The sequence below is a fragment of the Athene cunicularia genome (assembly GCF_003259725.1).
Source record: "Athene cunicularia isolate RWA chromosome 1 unlocalized genomic scaffold, athCun1 chr1_part2, whole genome shotgun sequence".
Lineage (NCBI taxonomy): Eukaryota > Metazoa > Chordata > Aves > Strigiformes > Strigidae > Athene > Athene cunicularia.
The window spans coordinates 19,134,665-19,154,507 of record NW_020799092.1 but is presented as its reverse complement, the minus strand read 5'-3'; the positions used below and the strand labels follow the sequence as shown (position 1 = coordinate 19,154,507).

The following is a 19,843-nucleotide window of genomic DNA, read 5'->3' as shown; positions in this document are numbered from 1 at the left end:
CTGTAGAAAGTAACCAGACATATTCGCTTTAAACTCACCCTTCTAAGCACAGATTTTAGATGAAAGTTCCCCTTTTTTCCACTAGTAGGAAATGCTGGATTATAGTGTACGAGAAGGGTAGGAAGGAAAACATGCTCATGTTTTGTGCTTCCAGGAGGATAGCGCTTAGCCTCCTAATGTAATGCTCTTTAGAGTTTTCTAAACAAGAAATACAGACATCCTTAATACCGACGTTGGTGTTGGTCTTGAAGTTACATATGGTTCTATGTAAGTGGTCCTAACTTCTCGGTATACTTTTCAAACAAGTATCAAAAGAAGCATACCTTTAAAAATGGAAGTGATTTACACACACTAGGTACATGTGTGTAAAGAATAAGCAGAATATTTTTGGTTTCCTGGTTTGCTAGAAAGCAATGTGCATGTAGCTGATGTTTGGAAAGTAAGGCAATCACATAAAGTTTACTTATTTGAGTTGCATGTGGTAACCTTGAAATGGTGAAGCAAAAGAAATTAAAAGCAATATCAAATTAAAACAATGTCAGTTCTGCTTCTGGGACAGAAGCTGGATCAAAGGCTCCTAGAATAGTAATAAGAATATCTTCCTCCAGCTCCAAAGTTCACTTTCAAAAGCAGTAATAAATGGGTTAATAGAGTTAGCAAAAAATTATGTATCTGGAGCCTGGGGCTCTCTGATAAGCAAGATGCCGAAATGCTTCTTTTCTCTTACTTGAACTGTACAGACAAAAGTGTGCTTCAGATCAAAACTGTGGGTCACCAAGACAAGTTGGGGACGACATTTAATAGCATTATATTGTTAAGGATTAGCTGGTTAGTGTGAATTAGTTTGATAGCTTCCATCATTGTTTATCTATATTTAGAAATTGCTAATTGATTTCTATGTATTTATTTAAATAAAACTGCAAGACTGGTATAACTTTTTTTTCCTCCCTTGTTCCCAGAGTTGGTTCCTTCAATTATGAGTAACATGCTGAATCCGGATGCTATTTTTTCAAACAATGAAATGAGCCTGTCAGACATTGAAATTTATGGTTTTGATTATGACTACACATTGGTCTTTTATTCTAAACACCTGCACACGCTGATCTTCAATGCTGCTCGAGATCTGCTTATTAATGAGCATCGGGTAAGTAAAATTAATGGAATAACAAACTTATGAATAAAGAATATAATAAATAATTTCTGAGAGGGGCATAACTCATCTTTTCATGCCTCAGTCCTAGCTCATCTCCCTTATAACACGTTTTGCACAACAGCTACATAGGAACCACAGAAGTCTTAGTTTATTCTCAGCTGCAGTTTTGAGCAGAATGCAGTCTGACAAGTGTTAAGGAATAGAGTTTTATTTGTTAATTTAGTGGTGGTGTGGTTTTTTGTTTTTTCCTGATTGTCAGTTATTGGAGTCACCCTAATAAATGAGAAGCTTAAAAGTTACTCTGTTCTATGTGTTGCTGTGAGTACAGTGATTAACTTCCATACAAAATATTTTTAATATGGCTTCTTAGGAGGTATTTGACTGCACTATGTGCTTCTGTGGTGCTCTCTATGTACCTGATGTTTCAGCTGAGGTAGCCAAAGGGGCAGCATATGTGGTGACGCTGTAATTAGAGGCTGGGTACAAGAGAGACCCAAATAAGTGTTCAGCTCAGTAGTCCCCTAAGAGGGAGCTCTGCCCCATTGCCTCACCAAGCAGCATGTTTGCATCGGTGACCAGTTGACATCTAAGCAGTTTGGAGCTGGTTGTTGCGTAGTTTGGGGATGGGAGAAGTTACTGTGTCAGGAAGTGGGGGGGGGAGATGGGTGGCTTGGGAAACTGAAGGTATTGCAGGCAGAAAGATGGCAGAAAATGTGGACTGAAAGCCAGAGTTTATTGAACTGTAGGACTTGCAGGAAAATGAAAGACGAGTCCACAGAGTAACTTGATTAATGAAACTGCTTGTGTATTTTATACAACCTAAATCTGAATGGGTGGCGTTATTCTACTTTCGTATTTGAATCTAAAGGTTAGGAGCTATATATAAACATCTATAAATATCCCTGGAAGAACAAACAAAACTTCATGGGCGCTACAAGCATACACAAGTTGATCCCCCTAAGATTTCGCATGCCTTAATAGCAATTTCTGTGGAATGTCTAAATATACTTTTTTAAAGCTATGTGGTTCTTGCAAAAAACAATGTTATTGTAGGAGTCAAGATAGTTCTTGTAGACAAAAATTCAAATGGTGCTGTTTTTTACTATTTGAATGAATTCAGGTAGTAATCACTTTCTGATTTGTCTCAATTAAAATATCTTGAGTTCCAGTAAATAAAGCTGTCATTACTTTTTGAGACAACTTACTGAAATATATCATCTCCTGTTGGAATTTATTGAGGGACAACAGTTTTATTAATGCTGTCTGTGTAGCTGCTTATACTGCTAATGTTTTCTTGCCTCTAACATTAGAAAATGCTTCTTGATAGTATTGTCCATTATGACCGTCACAGTCAACCTAAAAGATGACCAGTTTTGGTCATGGCAGTGTAAGGTAATTCATCAGAAACTGCAAAATGCGGTGTAGGAAGCAAGGAATTTTGAAGTATGTCCAAGAGAATAAACATCAATTTAATGCTCATCTTGGAGGTGGCAGCAGGTGTTGCATGTAAACTCTTGCTCTGGGGTTTATTTCTTTCTCAGTGTATGGCCCTGTGCCACCTTACCTGGGCTGCTATTTCAGTCCAGATACATGTATCTGCTGTGGTTTAACCCAGCAGGCAGCTGAGTACCACACAGCCATTTGCTTACTCCCCAACAGTGGGATGGGGGAGAGTGTTGGGGAAAAAAGATAAAACTCGTGGGTCAAGATAAAGACAGTTAATTATATATAATAAATATATAATAATAAGACAGAAGAGGACGGGAAGATAATAACGATGATAAGGGAATAGATAAAACAAGTGACACACAATGCAATTGCTTACCACCTGCTGATGGATGCCCAGCCAGTCCCTGAGCAGTGGGCTGCCACCCCCCAGCCAATTCCCCCCAGTTTTATTGTTCAGCATGATGTCATATGGTATGGGATATCTCTTTGGCCAGTTGGGGTCAGCTCTTCTGGCTGTATCCCCTCCCAGCTTCTTGTGCACCCTCGGCCTCCTTGCTGGCAGACCAGTTTGAGAAGCTGGAAAGTCCTTGATTTAGTGTAAGCACTCCTCAGCAACTAAAACATCAGCGTGTTAGCAACGTTATTCTCATCCTAAATCCAAAACACAGCACTATACCAGCTACTAGCCAAAACCAGGACAGTATCCTACCAAGAGTGGGGTAAGCAATCCGTGCAATTTTTATAATTTATTTTTTTTATTTGGCTTGTAAAGAAGCTTTGATTTGTGTGCCAAGGTAGGCTCAATCTTTTTCACATAAATACTGGCATATATGTATGCAAAAACACAGCCTTCTAGTAGAATAAATTAAAGCAGGAAGGTAAAGTATGCAGAAATTTGTAAAAGTCAGAATGCTTTGGGGCATGTGGAGTACATGGTAGTTTTTAATTGATCACATTCTATATCTCCCCTGATGTTTTCCTTTGTTTCTTCTACTTTGTGTTCCTTGGCCAAATCCACACATATTCCCATCCTGTCTGTAGGCTTTTGATGCTGTTCTTCATTCAGATCAGTAGCCTCCCCCATGTTTTCTGAAAGTGGTAGTAGGGATGATAGTTCAGAAGTTAGGAGAAAGGACTTATTTCTTTAACTGTAGATGTCTATGCTCAGTGCAAGCACGATCTACAGCAGTTGCAGAGCAAGTCTTTTTTAACATGGATAAAAACTGTAGCTTTTTTTTTTTTTTGGTAGAAGTAGCTAGAGCCTTTGATGAAGGTGTATAATCTACTTTTTTTTTTTTTCCCTGAAGGCTTGTAAATTAGCCACATATGTATGGAGACTGTTGTAGAGAAGGTGGAGAATGTGCCTGAGATGCATTTGTTAAGTTCTAAGACTTGTAGCCCGTGGGAGAGAAATGAAGGATTGCCTTTCAGGTGGTTAATCAAAGAAATGATAATTTTCTCAGGTCTTGTAAAAAATGACTGAAGCATTTTACTTTCTAAAAACAAATGACCAAAACATTAGCCCAATGCACACACCAAATGTATTTTTTTTTCTGTGGCTGTCACATTTTGAATCTGAATTACTTGTGTCTCTTGTTTGAGTGGGATGTGACACTAACCTATGCTTAAAGCAGGACAAAATTACAATCGACTGAAAATGGGCCTGTACTGGAAAATGTTAGAAAACTCTCTAATAGGTAGTGTGAGCTACCTATGTTGTCTATGAAGAACCTGAGGAAAGAGGACGCGATAGAGACGTTCAGTTCTCGTGCATCTCTAAACGATGGTGTTGCAAATGCTGTCCCAGGTAAATGTAGTTGGGTCACTGTGTGTGACTTACCCCGATGGCATTTAATGCTGGGCTTGCTTTCAGGATCTGATCTTTGTGACATACTGTACCTTGGGGAAGATCGTTGTTAGGGGGGCCTGGTTTCTCCAGGTAGCATTAGCTGTTGTGAATTCTCTTCTTCCTGCTTCCCCATCTGAGTTTATATGTGGTGCACCATATCTTTAAACACCCCTGGGGTCTACATTTCAAGCTCTGCGATCTAGGATCAGGAGTATGATCTGCACTGAGGGAGTCAAAACAGATAGCTATGCTGCTTTTATTTCTTGAAAAGGCCAAAGATTTTTTTTTTTGCTCCTGTTAATATTGATGGTGCTTCATTGCTTTTACTTTCAGTAGAAGTATGCGATAAAGTTCAGGTATCTCTGTAAATTAGGGCATGTTCTTGGATTTCTAGCTAGAAGGTTGAGTTGGGAACTGTGTTTTTATAGTCTCATGGGGAGACTTTGCAATGTGAGGTAATACAGCTATTAAATTTTAGGAAGATAGTAAAATTTAGTTTGTTTTCAAAGGTGCGTATGTTAAAAAAACTTCTTGAACAAAAGGCTAATGTTCAAAGGGATCACTATAGAGTATCTGGATGTCCAAGTTTAGGTACCATGCTTGACTTAGATTTAAAATAGTGACCTTGGATTTTGGAAAAATGTTTGACTTTTCTTGCACTGTACCCATGTTCCTGCAAATCTCACCAACCTATCAAAAAGCCTCTTCATGACTAGTAAAAATGAAAAACAGAGAAAACGTAGGCTTTTAAAATTTGTCAGAAACAATTTTTTAATTGCTTTTGTTATGGGTTTAAAATCAGACCATTGGTCTTTCTTTTTTTTTTTTTTTTTAAGTATCCTGCAGAAATAAGAAAATATGATTACGATCCAAATTTTGCAATCAGAGGACTACACTATGATGTGCACCGGGTATGTATAAATAACTTTGTGATGAGTTGTGTAGTGTTGAGAACCTAGCCAAAAAAAATAAGCAGGCCTTTTAAGTCTTCCAACTTTTCATGTGTGTTGATGTGTAAGGATTTTGTTTCGTATTTTCCTCTTTTGTAGCAAGCTTGACTTTTTTTTAGTAGCTCTTAAGGTTAAAATGTTTTGGGTGTTTTGGTCTCATAGTGGGTGGGGGAGGACAGCTTAGAGTGCAACAGAGTAAACCTAAGCAGGCATCTACTACTAGGAAAAGTTACTTCTTTGTGACTTAGCTCAGGTCACTGGACAGTGTTTCCTTGGTGATTTGTCAAGCCCTAGGTAAGAACCATTGATAAAAGTGTTTTGGAAGCTGTGAAGGAAGTTGAAATCAAGGTGCTCAGGCATTCTTGAGACAGAGAGGTTATAGATAAAATTGCTTTGATTTTTATAATTTCATGTCAGATAGTTGATGTGATAAAAACGTTTTGTTTTGTGTGTGTGTTGTTTTTTTTTCCTGCAAGGCATTATTAATGAAGATTGATGCTTTTCATTATATTCAGCTGGGAACAGTTTACAGGTGAGTAAACTTATTTCCTATTTATAATAAAAATGTATACTCTTATTTTTTGAATCTTAGTTGCATTTATTATATCTTAGGTCCGTATCAGGAACAATGCTCTGACAAGCACAGACATGAATGAATGTTGCAGTCTTACCGAAAAGGGGTTTCTTTGCACCTCTGTGTCTACACAGACATGCACACACGTTTATTGACTGATACAGTACAGATGATTCCCCAGTTCAGAGCTGGGGAAGTTGGCAAGCTGGTTGGTCACATAGTGCTGACTCACTTTGTTTCCGGCTGTTAAATTGTGCTGAAAGACATCTAAAAATACGCTGATGACTTCTCTGCTGTTGCTTTCTATGTAAATAATTGTCACAGAGTGCCTGTTAGTATGACTTTGGTATGATTGTAGAGACACTTGAGAGGTCTTGCTGTGTTTGTACAGAGCTTTTAAGTGTGGACACATCAACCATGTCATACTTGCAGAATGGGGCACAACTGCTTTGTGTCTGCACACATCCTGACACTTTTTGATTTTACAGAATTGATGTAAAATTGGCAATCTCTGTGCTGTGCTTTGTTACATCATACGGACATAGTGTATGGGATCTTTGACAGGAGGGTTTTTAGTATCTCTCAGTTTGCTATAATGAAGCAGTACACGTTTGGCTGACATGAACATTACACTTGTGCCTGAGCACCTTTAAGGTCATTGGACAAAAAGTTTTCTTTTGTGGCCAAAAGATAATGCAACCTTGAAGTGATTTGCTGTAGGGACTGTATATGGTAGTATGAAATGCTCATTACTTCTTTTTGTTTGCCAGTCAGGCAGATGGGTAGATGTTTCAGCTGTACTCGTTGGTCTGTTCTTTTATGAGTTAGTCTGAAATGCCCTTTGGGAGAGGGGAGAGGAAGGGAAGGAAAATGAAAGAGGAAGCAAGATGGGATGGTCCAGTATTAGGCTCATACTGTCAACATAGTAGCTATCTAAAGCTGCCAAAACAATGTGTTCTATATGTGTCATCAGAGCCTGAGTGAAACTTTATACCATTTATCTGTGGTTTATGCTGATGTAGAATAACTGTTGTATGTTTCAGCTGAGAAAATCTGTTCCTTTGGTTTTTGAAGGAATTGTTTATGCAGGGTTAGGAGGGAACCAGTGTGAAGGTCACTGATTGTAAGATTGATTTTAAGAGGCTGTCCTATTTTTACATTTTTCACTGTGAAAAATGTTAGTTTACTAGATTAAAGGACAGGTGAAGTAATCAAAGCTACATTTGTTTGTAGAGGTATGTAGTAGAAATAATAAGATTGGTATGAATGGAAATGTGTATGTATGGGAGCACCAGAAGAAATGTTGATAGAAGGGACGAAAGGATGGCATGTGTTGTTGGTGTCTGGATCAGTTGGTCATTAGGATATTATCACATCTGCATGCTGTTTCTCCAAACACCTGTATGGGGATGGGGGATCAAAAAATTAGGCTGAAGGCTTTGAGAGATGATGTCAGGAAGACCAGTGGTATGACTGGAAATGTATAGTGATCTAGATGAGAAGATGAATGGGTGGTGAGTCCATTAGCAGTGTTGCCTTGTGACTCAGAGTGGGGCAGAATAGAGGCAGGATATCACAGTTGCTGTCAACTCCTAGTACAAAACGCACATCCAAAGCCAGAGCATGATGGCTGGTTAAGAAAACTCGAGAGGTGTTGAGATTTGTTGACAAGCTCGTGTCCCTTGTTCTCTGTGTCACCCAAAGTAATTCTGGGCAGATTGCTAAGCCACACATCACTTCAAGAGTGAAAGCTACCATTTCACTCAATACTTTCTCTTAATTTTGTTTAAATAAGTTTATCTTTCTCTTCTATACCAACACTGAGCTTTGATGTCAGTTGCTGCATATCTGTAGTTCTTTGTTTCAGCCTTCCAGGTGTTCTGTACATGTGTAGGTCAGTCACACAGCTGAAGGTAGCAGGGCTTGCCCAAGCCTACAGCCTCATTTGCACTCAGAGGTGTAAGGAGTTCTGGTATCCCCCTAACAGCGCCTATCTCCAGGAGCAGCAGTGGGAGTGCTGCTGTAGGTGAACTGTGATGCTTTTAGTGTTGTCTGTCCATGCTGTCGGTGGAATAAAATAAACTTTGTAGTTACAGAGCTGGACTGTGAACTGTGTCAAGAGTATTAGTCTTCTGGTAAAACTAATCTACAGCCCTGCCTACACAGTTGTCCCTCCTCTCTGGATTTTGCTTATGTCTATTGTCCTGTCTTGATTTGTGTTGAAGTAGCTCCTAGTCCACAAGTGTTTTCTTTAGCTGTATTCAAATACCACTTGGCATAGCTGTCTGCAGACTAGCTGAGTCAGTCCTCAATTCTGATTGTATTGCTTGGTGTTATGTTTAATGTTTTGGTTGCATATCTTTGTGTTTACTGCTGTGGAATGGGCGATGCTGAACTCATTATGTTACAAACCCAAAGTAGTATCTGCTTTGTTTGCGCACAATACAAATTGAGTGCTGGAGCCCTACCACAATGTTTGCGTGCCTGCAGTGTTTTAGATGTTTTAATGTAAGATGCTTGATACTGTAAACTTTCAAAACCAAACCAAAACAAAGCCTGTAATCTCTTAGTAGTTGGTAAAGAAGCTCTGGGGAAAGACAATGTCTCCTCCTTGCCCACTTGTTGTTATATTTTTATATTTTAATTACTTGTCAACAATCCTTCAAATAATCTGAAATTTTGGGAAACTGAACTGTTGATACAGTTTAAAAGAAATTCTTATTTAGTTAAAGGTTGTATTTTTCTTTCCCTTGAATCTTCAAGGTTAAGCTGCAGAAAATAATCTAGTTTGAACACTATCACATCATCAGTGCTATATAAAACAAAGACAGAGTGAGGAATTACTTTATGTTAAGAAACTGGAAGCTGTAACTACTTCTTACAAACCCTTGAGGCACAATTTCAGTGGAGACTAATTAGTTCTTTTCCCATAAGAAAGTAAAAAGGACTTAAAATTGGAATGAGTTCCGTGTGCGTCAGCCTGTTAAAATGTTACTTGTTCTGTAAGGAAGGATGCTCTTTTAACTTGCAGACTAAAGTGCTCCTATGACATTATGAGTGCTTTAATAAAATTCAAATCTAAATGTTAATCTGTCAGACTTTCATTTGCTAATTACTCAAAAATTTTAATCTGACTTTTGAACTAAACCTAACATTTTCCAGAGGCCTCAGTGTTGTCCCAGATGAAGAAGTCATTGCAATGTATGATGGTTCCCATGTCCCTTTAGAACAAATGAGTGACTTTTATGGAAAGGTAAAACCACAAACTGCTCTTTAAAAAGAGATTTTTTGGGGGCGGTGGGAGGTAGTGGTGTTTTCATTTTGTTCTTGTTCTTACTAGCAGTTTTATTTTCGCAATATATGACTGACTTAACAGTGCTAGATGTGAAGTTTATCATCTAAAGTGACAAATATTTTCTTTCTCGTACTCGCTGTAGTTTCTTCTTTTCACTGTTCCCTTGCCCAGTCATACAGAGGAGTGGAACATAGAAAAATCAAGTGACTTGCTCAGTGTTGCACAGCAAATCTGATAAATGTTGTGAAATGAACCATATCTGGTGCCTTACCCCAGTTATGTACTTCTTCCTGGTGGTCTAATGACTTAGCTGAGGTAGCAGCAAGTAAATGTACAGAAGCATACAAGCTGGCAGAGTGGCAGTAAGAGGATTTGATAAAACATGAGTGATAAAAAATATTTTAAGTTTGCGATTTGACTTTGTGGGGCAAGTTGATCTTTTTGCTGGTAGGTTCCCTCCTCTTTCTCAAATGAAGAATGGTGCTGTCTTTTTAGTCAAAACCATTTTTTTTACTCCTTTTACTTGTGGATGTTAATTCCATGTTGACATGAAAGGCCCTTCTTTGTGCTGTGGAGCATTTTGTTGTTCTCACACTTCTTATTTTAAGAAGTTGAGCTTAGAATTCCTAAATCTGGTCTCTGCAGCAGTTCTGAATATTGCCGTGGATTCCCTGTGGGATGCCTTCATCTCTGCATGCAGGTCTGTGCTTTCTCTGATCTTGGAAAGGGCAGTGACAGGACAAGAGACCATGGATGCAAACTGAAACACAGGAGGTTTCCTCTGAACATCAAGAAACGTTTCCTTTACTGTGAGGGTGACCAAGCACTGGCATGGGTTGGCTGCCCAGGGAGGTTGTGGAATCTCCATACTTGGGAGATTCAGTAGCCATCTGGACAAGGTCCTCTGCAACTGGCTCTAGGTGGCCACTTGAGCAGGGGGTTGGACAAGGTGGCCTCCAAAGGTCCTTTGCAAGCTCAACCATTCTGTGTTTCTATGATTTTGACCAGTGTTTCTGTCTTGAGGTGGTTGCTTTACCTCTCCTCTTCTTGAGAAGTATTTAGTTTGTATTTGCTCAGGTATGAGATTCTCTACTTCCGTGAAACTTAACTATAATTACAGCTTTTGCAGACTAGAAATCTTTTCCTCTGTTACTGCATTAGTTAATGTAGATTCTTACACCTTTTTTCTCTTTTCAAGGAGGTAAATTGTTTTGCAGTCCTAATCAGTATTCCACTTATGAAAAAAAAAGCCTAAACCAAGTAAAAAACCTCACCCCCCCATCACCATATCCAGTGCCTCTGATTTATAGAAGTGCAGTATGCCAGTGAAGGCTTCTAAGTCCTTCTCTTTACTTTTAGCTGAGCACTGTCTTTTATGTGTTTATGAATTAAAATACCCCTCTTGAGTAATGTGTAATGATTAATTCTTAAAATAAAGCCAACACTTTTGTTGGAGTTATTTAATTGTAAGTGTTTTAGGTTCTTTTAGAACTAACAGAATGTGAACAGTGATGGCAAAAGCTGAATATCTGCAACTAAGCTGAAGTGTTTATACTGGATGAATTAAAGTGTTCTAATCTGAGAAATGCCTGATGGCTTTTAATTCTTTTTCCTTCCCACTCCTATAGAGCTCACATGGAAATACAATGAAGCAATTCATGGATATATTTTCCTTGCCGGAAATGACACTCCTTTCTTGTGTGAATGAATATTTCTTGAAAAACAACATAGACTATGAGCCTGTTCATCTGTACAAAGATGTCAAGGTACTAACTTTGAAGATTTAGGTAAACCTACATTTGTGCATCTTCTCTCTGAGCACTTAAGGAAGCTTCAACCTGTTGTCAGCTCCAGTGAAATACCTCACCTTTAGGCTTTGTATAGAGTAATTCTTGCTATACAACCATAAAAACATAAGTGAAATGAAGGTAGGTTTCCTTGGAAAGGAAACAGAATAATTTGAAATTTGTTTTAAATGTGATGTTCTAGGGCTGTTGCTCTTTCTGTAGGTTTGAGCGGTGGTGGGGGAAAATAAAGGAGGTCTTGTATGTTAATAAAGTTTCTTTTGATTGTTACTACATGTATACATTTCTCACTAGCAGGAATTGTATGAGGCTATAGGGAATTCCATTTTGGAGCTTTCAGTTCTACTGCCTCTGTATCTTTGCTAGTATACAATCATTTGGTTTTGGTATATCTGTTTTGCTTGTTTTCTTTTCCTCCTCCTCTAAAAAAATCTGGTGGTAATGACTAGAGTAATTTGACCCTCTTGATTCCTCAGGTTATATTCTGAAGAGGAGATAATTTCATGTCATGGTGGTTTAGGAACAGATGAGGTCATGTCAAAGTTGATGGCATTTGTCTGCACAGGCTTTCCAGCCAAAACCTTTTCCTGTCCCCTTGTTGACATATGTATTAAGGTTGTGTAGTTGTTCAGTATGTGTGGTGCACCTGAATGTTAAATTTATCACTTTCCCAAGTAGATCAGATGGGTTTAGTAAACTTTTGACCTGCAGAGTAACTTTCTAGGCTAGTTCTGTGGTTTCTGCTGAATCGTTCGTAGAAACTTCTGTATTGCTTAGAATTACCAACATTTTGGAACCCCTATAGTGTAATTTTTTGAGGATTTTTAAGACATACTCCATATAAGTATCAAAATGGCAGTACCACTGTCCTAAACAAAGCTCTTTGGTGCAGAGATGGCTCAGGAGAGCTGCCAGATGCCTTCAGAACACCTTATGAGTACTCTGAACAGATGAAAGCAGCTAAATGCTTAAGCATAAATTTCTTTTAAATAACCAGGGCATTTGTGAATGATCATAATATAAAATCTATCTGACTTAAAACTTTTGGGTTTTTTGGGTGGTGATTGAGGTTTTTTTGGTGAGTTTGGTGGTTGGTGGTTTTTTTTTTTTGTTTGTTTGTTTTTTGTTGGTTTTTTTTTTGAGAGGAAAGGAATGTGTTAGACTAGATATTAGGAAGTATTTCTTTACAGAACGGGTTGCCCAGGGAGATGGTGGAGTCCCCATCCCTGGAGGTGTTGAAGATTAGGGTCGATTTAGAGCTGTAGGTGGGAACTGTGCTAGGCGAATGGTTGGACTAGATGATCTCCAGGGTCCTTTCCAACCTAGATGATTCTGTGTGTGTTCTGCTCCAGAGGTCATCTGAAATATGTGATAACTCTGCTTCTGCAGAGGGCTTTCACCCCACTTCACCCTTTTGAGTACCCTTTCACAGTTGTTATGTAAAACAGCCCCTGTGTTATATCATTTTGTACTTCTCAAAAGTATGAATTTAGTTTCTTGGTTTACTCTTTGTCTAGTGATGACATACATATAAAATGAACATCACATGGCATTTCTGTAAGTTTAAAGTAATTCAGAGAAAGGAATTCTTTTAAAACCAAGTTACCACTGCTATGCAGTGAGCATGGTTTTTGTACTTGAAAAGATTTTTCAGTTCTTTAGTGCTCTGTTGCTTTCCTGGCAGGATTCAATCAGGGATGTCCACATCAAAGGAATAATGTACAGAGCAATTGAAGCAGATATTGGTAAGTTCTAATGAGATCATCTATCAAAGCTTTTTCACTGATCGTATAATGATCTTTCTGGCTATCTCATTTAAGACTACAAATTCTAAATTTTAAAGCTTGAGAGTTATTTCCATTTGTCTAAGGGGCCTTTGTTAAGTATGACCTCATGTTCTGAATTCTTGGTTGAATCCGGAGAAAATTCCCCTGGAAAACTTTTTCAATTGATACTGTATTTTCCTCAATCCTCACAGAGAAATACATCTGCTATGCTGAGCAAACTCGTGCAGTGTTAGCAAAGCTGGCTGATCATGGCAAGAAGATGTTTCTCATCACAAACAGTCCCAGCAGCTTTGTGTAAGTGACAGTTGCTTGCTGTTCTACTATAAATTTCTAAAGGATGGGGAGGATGAGGTTCTCAGATATGTCATTATATTGCAAAGGTAGCTGCACTTCTGTTATGTTTCACTGTTAATATCCCTCTGTCCTTTTTAGAGACAAAGGCATGAAGTTCATAGTTGGCAAGGACTGGAGGGATCTCTTTGATGTGGTCATTGTACAGGCTGATAAGCCAAACTTCTTCAATGATAAGCGAAGGTGGGTATTTAGTCAGTAAAGTATGGTTCAGGCAGTTTATTCCATAGAAGGAGAGCATGTTATGAAATATTTTAATTTGGATGCAATGTAAAATGAAATAATATTTGAAATCTTGTTTAAGGTCATTATAGAATGCAGCAACACCCAATTTTAAAGTCCAAATATTTACCATTTCTTACCTAAGAAAGTTTCTGTAGCTATTACAAGTCTGCTGGACTGAGTTAGGGTCACAGAAGCTGTCTTTATCATCTTACCTTGTACGTTGGTGAAGTGTGTTCCTTTCCTAATAAAGCTGAGAAATTTTGGTGCCTTTCAGAATCAGCCCCTTATCTGGAAATGTCCTTCATTGCTTGTGGGTTTTTTTAGTCACACGTTTAAAGGGCAGACTGGAGTATTTGGACTAGTTGTGCAGTTAAATAAACATTCGTGATGCGTATGCACTGCTCTTACACTTGAAAAAGACCTATTCCTTTATGTGTACTTTATGTGTACTTATGATTTGAAAGTGAGATAGAGGGAGGTGGGACTTTTTTTCCCCCCCTCTTTTTTCTAAATTCAGTTTTAAAAATAACTTTGCTGTATGTCTTGCCCCCAGTCCCCTGCCTCTTTCTTATTTGGTTGTACAAAATGTTTTTTTTTTTTTTTTTTTTGTGTTCTCTCCTTAATGGCAGACAATTCACATAGTTTCTTCCTCTCTAAAGCATCCCTGCTTTAGTTCTCAACAGTTGTTCTTAAACTCTTTTATAAACATCATAAGTAGACTGGATAGATATATTGCATTTCACTGGCTAAAGAGGAACTTTTGGAACCGTCAGATGCTAGAGAGCACATTTTTGTTTTAAAAGACAAGTATTTTTAATATTAAGATTTTAATTCCTAAAAAGTGACAGAATTACTACAGCAATATAACAATTGTATATAATTCTGTTCTAGGCCATTTCGGAAGGTGAATGAAAGGGGAGTGTTGCTTTGGGACAAAATTCACAAACTGCAGAAAGGTCAGATTTACAAACAGGTATGCTTTCAAATTTAATACCTATTTCCTGGAATCCCAAACTTCTTTATATATCATAAAGGCTTCTAAAAAGTAGATATGATAGAAGTGGTACAAATTCATTATTGGTAATGTATGTCTGCAATTTTACTTGCCTCGTGAAGTGATAGCATTACTGAAATTGCCTGTAAAATTTGGGATTCACAATATATAAACTGAGGACAAGATTCTTGATATGAATATATTTTTAGGTGTGTACTAAATTCCTTTTTCCTGCCTGTGAAGGTGCAAATTGCATACTGCTACAATGTGTGTATCACTGTTTCTGCAGGGTAACTTGTACGAATTTCTGAAGCTTACTGGCTGGAGAGGCTCTAAGGTTCTCTACTTTGGTGATCACATTTACAGTGACTTGGCAGTAAGTAGTTTACTTTCACAAAATAGGATAAAAGATGAGGGTTTCTGTTAGTTTTCCTCTCTTCCTTCCCAGTTATTTGATATAACACACTTTCATTTGAGACTTCTAAATACAATACAGTTTGAGTTGGTAGTTAAGCCGTATTGCTTTTCTTACGAGAAATTTGGTGCTGTAAAAGGCTGACCATATTTTCCACATGACTTGTAGCTCAGGAATGTGAGTTTGTATTCCTGATCAGATACTGATTGTGTCAGATGTAACAGAGAGTAAACAGAGATACCCAAACATACAGGATGTGGCCGATCTGGATGACATTTACTACCAAGTGTAGTAAGAGCTGAATGAACTTCTGTTTTGAATGCAGGAGGCAATCTGCCTGTCACTAATGGTAAACTTTCTTCCTGAGATCTCGCTATGGTTTGTAGCCCCACTATCCAGGCATTTTCTTACTGCCTTACAAACAAATGTACTGTTAACTGTTACTTTAGAGTAAGACCGCCACTTAACTCGTTTGCAATTGGTTGCATATGAATGCCTGGATATGACTTTTCACTGGCAAGCTGAGGTAACATGTTGCAGCAGCAGATGTTAACATTTTTGCCCCTATCTGCTTTTAAAAAGAAAAGTAAGTTTGGGGGCTTCAAAAGGCTGAGGGCCAAAGGAAGTAGGACGCATCTCTGTTCTTTGGCGCAGTGGAAGGGAGAGCACAGGTGGCAGCTGCCTTGTCCTGCACTTGTCAGCAGGAGTTTGAATGGATACCTGGCGAGTCCCAGTAGGACCCTTCTCTCAGAGTATGTGGGTAAATACCACAAATGCAAAACACAGTTTCCTCCAGATACTTCTGACAGCAGCAGAAGCCTCATCTACAAGAGGAATTTCCTGTTTGCTTTAAACCTGATGAATTGGTGCTTACTTGCAAGTGCTTATGTGTTGTTTATCACTCTGTCTTTAAAAATGTGGGATTTGAAGCTTACTCTGAAATGAAATTCTCTTGGCACAGTTAAGTCCCGCTTTAATATTTCTGCTTATACATAAGAAGCAATTAAATTAGTGCCCCTTTGGGATAAACAATGGTCAAATTATTCAGTTCTTTTAAGTAGTTCTTTTTAAGACTAATACTTGTATTTTGTAATTCTTGATAAATAGGATTTGACCCTGAAGCATGGCTGGCGCACTGGTGCAATTATTCCAGAGTTAAGATCAGAGATTAAAATCATGAACACAGAGAAGTACATTCAAACCATGACCTGGCTGCAAACCTTGACTGGATTACTGGAACACATGCAGGTTTGTTCTGTGTGTGTGTGTGTGTGTGTGTAATTGGCTCTGCATAGCAGAAGGGATCCAGACAAATTTCTGAATGCTGGACATTGATGTTGCAAGTGCTTTCTGTCTCATTAAAGTTCACCAGTTTGACTGTAAATCAGTAAACGCAGTTAGTTGTGCGGCTAGTTAGTATGAGTTTTCTCAAAATCTTGTCCCCTTCCTCCACTGGTCAGCCTGACTGGATTTCTGCTTTTGGTTGTTTAAAATGCATGTGGATACTGTGTACTGCTCTCTGAAGCATTGCTCTTGTCGTGTTAGCTCAAAAGGGTTTATTAATGGAAAGACTCATTTATGAGGGCATCCTTAGTTACCTGTTACCCATACTTTACATTCCAGGTTCACCGTGATCCTGATTCACAAATGATTTTAGAAGAATGGAAGAAGGAAAGAAAGGAAATGAGGTAAAACACAGCAGATAAAGAATTTATAATATGCTTCGTTAGAGCTAAGCGTTCTATGGGATGTCTTCTACAGGTCTCTTCAGAATTTCCATCCCTGATGTATATTTCCTGGTAGTTACAGACCTTCTAAAACTGTCTGTGTAAAGCAATATTCTACCTGTCTCTTGTACAGCTCCTCTCCCTTCTGTTCCCTGTTCTCCTTCTTTGGGATAGATGTTAGTTTTCTGCTGACTTTTTCTTCTCGTCTCAGTTCTCCAGTCCCTCTATGTTCAGCTGTCACTGTTGCTATTGATTACACAGCTTTACTTCTGTATGATCTAAAAGTGTGTTTCTCTATAAAGACTTAGGTCACTTCAGGTTTTTTAGATAATTTCTTCAGGTTACATAAAATACCTTCTAGAATATGCAGAAACTAGGGTCTGTGTGAGACTGAATTTATCAGTGGACTCATCACTGGTAATAGGGCTAAAACCCCTAAAAAAATCTACTATCATGAAGGAGCAATTCCTAAATGTGGGGTGTGTGAATTGCGCATTTGGCAAGGCCAGCAGCTCTATCACCAGCAGCCTTCCCAGCAACATGGAAGTAAATGAAATGGGAATGATACTTGGCAGTGACTAATAACAGAAGTTAATTCCAAAATGTGTTCAAGTTTCTTGTGTACATTAAGCCAAATATTAGTGGTATTTCAAAAAAGTCTTTTATCTTTGGGATAAGTGGATGTCATTAGGATTTAGATGAAGGCAAAAGTCATCTTTCACAATCTTTAGAAAGGAGAGTTTGAGATGTCATGTTTCTGAAGTCAGAAGCAAGTTACCGCTGGTTTTAGTGGCAGAAATGTGAAGCTCTTCTATTCGCTACTGTGACTGCTAGATCTGGGCTGCATATATGCAAAAGGTGCAGAAATTTTATATGGTGCATTTAAGTGTTTTGAAGAGCAATGTCAAGAGGATAATGCATAGAACAGACTATAGGAACTGCTTGCTTCAGGTTCTGGATGCTAGCTGGTAGAGTGATATGTGCAGGTACATTCACTTCATTCTCTTTGTTTTCTTTTTTTTGGGGGACAGGGAGATAAACAGGAATTTCTTCAATGCACAGTTTGGAAGCTTATTCAGAACTGATGAGAATCCAACTTACTTCCTAAGACGTCTCTCTAGATTTGCGGATATCTACATGGCATCATTGAGTTGTCTCTTGAACTATGAGCCTGATTACACATTTTATCCGAGAAGGACTCCTTTGCAGCATGAACTTCCTGGCTGGTCAGACCAGCTGTGCACTGGTACATTCAGAATACCTTTCCTACAAGAGACGGTTCAGATCAAATAAACACTTGGCAGCTTCTCTCTAAAATGGGCAAATTTTTTTTAAGTACATGTATTTTATTTAAGTCACTTAAATCTGTTATCTTGATTTAGATGTAATTCATATGTATTCTCATAAGTGTTGTACCTGTTCTCTCCTCTCCTGCTGGGAGATGTGAAAATTCTTACACACAGAAGAGATGATGGACTGTCAAAATAGTAGTTGGGAGGGGGGGGACATTTGAGGGGAAGGATTGGTAGTGTTCTGGGGTGATTGTTTTTGTTCATTCGAAATTTCAGTCTGCAGCCTTGTGGTTTACTCTCTGTTCTGGCCCTGTTCAGCACTCCAGCTGGAGCCTGTAATGGATCTTGACACTGAAAAGCTTAAATCCAGTATTAGTAATTCAGTGATATGCAGTTAGCCAGTTTATGGTGAGACTAAGAGTGATGGTGTGCACATTTTACCTTTCCTTGCTGCTATATCTAGAGCCTTGCCTTTAACTGAACTAGCTGCTCTAGTGTTGGCGTGGCTCTGCTGTGTTGCAGTCCTTACAGTACTGGCAGGCTCAGGCTGGTGGGCTTTCTAAGGTCTGTGCAGTTGCTGTTCTTGCAATGTTTGTGCTTTGTCTGTAGGTGGGCCTAAGTGTAAAACTGAGTGACAGTAACTTGGGCTGCTTCATCTTCCTTTTGTTAACTTTTAGGCATCTTTCTTTTTAAGACTCAAAACACTTTAAACAGACGCTCTCCAATAATCAAGCCATTTCAAGAGGTCTTGCATTTTGCATTTCAAAGTGGAGACAGATCTCGGACAATCTTTAGATTGATCCTAAATGCTGCTTTTTAAAATTTTAAGTGTCTTACAGTGGTATACAATGTGGCTTTTCTGTTCCCTAGGAGAGAATGTATTTCATATAGCCTTCAGTAATGGACTTTTATGGTCAAACACGCACAATGGGCAAATGAGTTAAAACTTAAGAAATGAGAAAACGGAAACCAGAGTTTTCTGATGACTTTTTTTTTTTTAGCTCAAGCCCTGAAAGCTGAATTGGGGGTGGTGGACAGTTTTGCATCAAGCAAAATAATTTCGACAGTGCAGATTAGGAGTTTTATTGAATTACTGACATTGCAGGTAATGAATGCATGAACACAAAATCTGGGTAGCATGTATGTTCCAAAGATTTGAGCTGAAAAATGTCTTATTTTGCACAAGGAAAACATCTGTTGATGTGTTTCCTCAAACAGGCACTTTATAGAACTGTTATATAGTTGGTTTTAAATAAGGATGCTTTCCTTTCTCTGCATCCAATGGAAACGTGGTGTTTTTTTTTAACTGGTGCTTTCCACCCCAGCCATTTTAGAAGGCATAATATGATTAATGTTTTTCAAATTTTAGTTGAAGGCTCTGTTTTTAAAAGCGTATAATTCATAAAATGTATAGCATTTGGTATTCTTAATTTTGGGATATCACTTGCTTACTACCATAACTGTCAGATAAACAAACTTTTGGTGACCAAAAGTTTTCTTGTTTTTATTTTTAAACCTGTTCTGTATTATGTGCAAGTACCTATACTGAATTTCATATGCAGTGTCTTTCATATTTTTAAAAGCATGTTTGCAAAGTAAAGAATGTATTCTAATCTAGCCTGCACAATTTCCTAAGTAGCTTTCCTGTATGCTTGAAATCAGTCTGAAGTCCTCAGAGGTCGTTATAGATTTTATGTTCATGGTTTTCTTGTACTCCTGTTTCAAACTTGATGGCAACACCGCTGAAGAGCATGTGTGTGTATTTAAACAGATGAATATACTTGAAATTTCATCTGACAGTCCTGCTGTTTTGCTGGAAGAAAAAGTTTTGCTGGAAGTTAGTTTGGCCTTACTAGGAGACTTGTTGGTGGGGCTGTGGGAGAAATATTTAGCATAACTTGATAATGAAATGTGGGGATAGAAATATCCCCGATTTGCCTTTGAGTCTTTATCCTAATGCTCAGTCAGAACTGAACT

At 38.3% G+C, this 19,843-nt stretch overlaps 1 protein-coding gene across 1 annotated transcript; it reads left to right on the top strand.

Annotated features, from left to right (window-relative positions):
* The first annotated feature begins 964 nt into the window (after nucleotides 1-964).
* NT5DC3 (5'-nucleotidase domain containing 3) lies at nucleotides 965-19,816 on the top strand. Its single transcript, XM_026867929.1, has 13 exons — nucleotides 965-1,144; nucleotides 5,288-5,362; nucleotides 5,878-5,933; nucleotides 9,138-9,228; nucleotides 10,899-11,036; nucleotides 12,760-12,820; nucleotides 13,054-13,156; nucleotides 13,295-13,396; nucleotides 14,330-14,411; nucleotides 14,722-14,808; nucleotides 15,955-16,095; nucleotides 16,471-16,535; nucleotides 17,606-19,816. The coding sequence occupies exons 1-13, from the start codon at nucleotides 977-979 to the stop codon at nucleotides 17,865-17,867; spliced, it is 1,431 nt and encodes a 476-aa protein (XP_026723730.1). The 5' UTR covers nucleotides 965-976; the 3' UTR covers nucleotides 17,868-19,816.
* The last annotated feature ends 27 nt before the right edge of the window (nucleotides 19,817-19,843 follow it).

What these genes read in the sequence shown, in the direction of transcription:
- NT5DC3 (XM_026867929.1), top strand. Translation starts at nt 977, where the DNA reads ATGAGTAACATGCTGAATCCGGATGCTATTTTTTCAAACAATGAAATG. An exon ending in TGCTTATTAATGAGCATCGG is followed by an intron (nt 1,145 to 5,287) that starts GTAAGTAAAATT and finishes TTTTTTTTTAAG; the next exon opens with TATCCTGCAGAAATAAGAAA. An exon ending in TTCTTCAATGATAAGCGAAG is followed by an intron (nt 13,397 to 14,329) that starts GTGGGTATTTAG and finishes ATTCTGTTCTAG; the next exon opens with GCCATTTCGGAAGGTGAATG.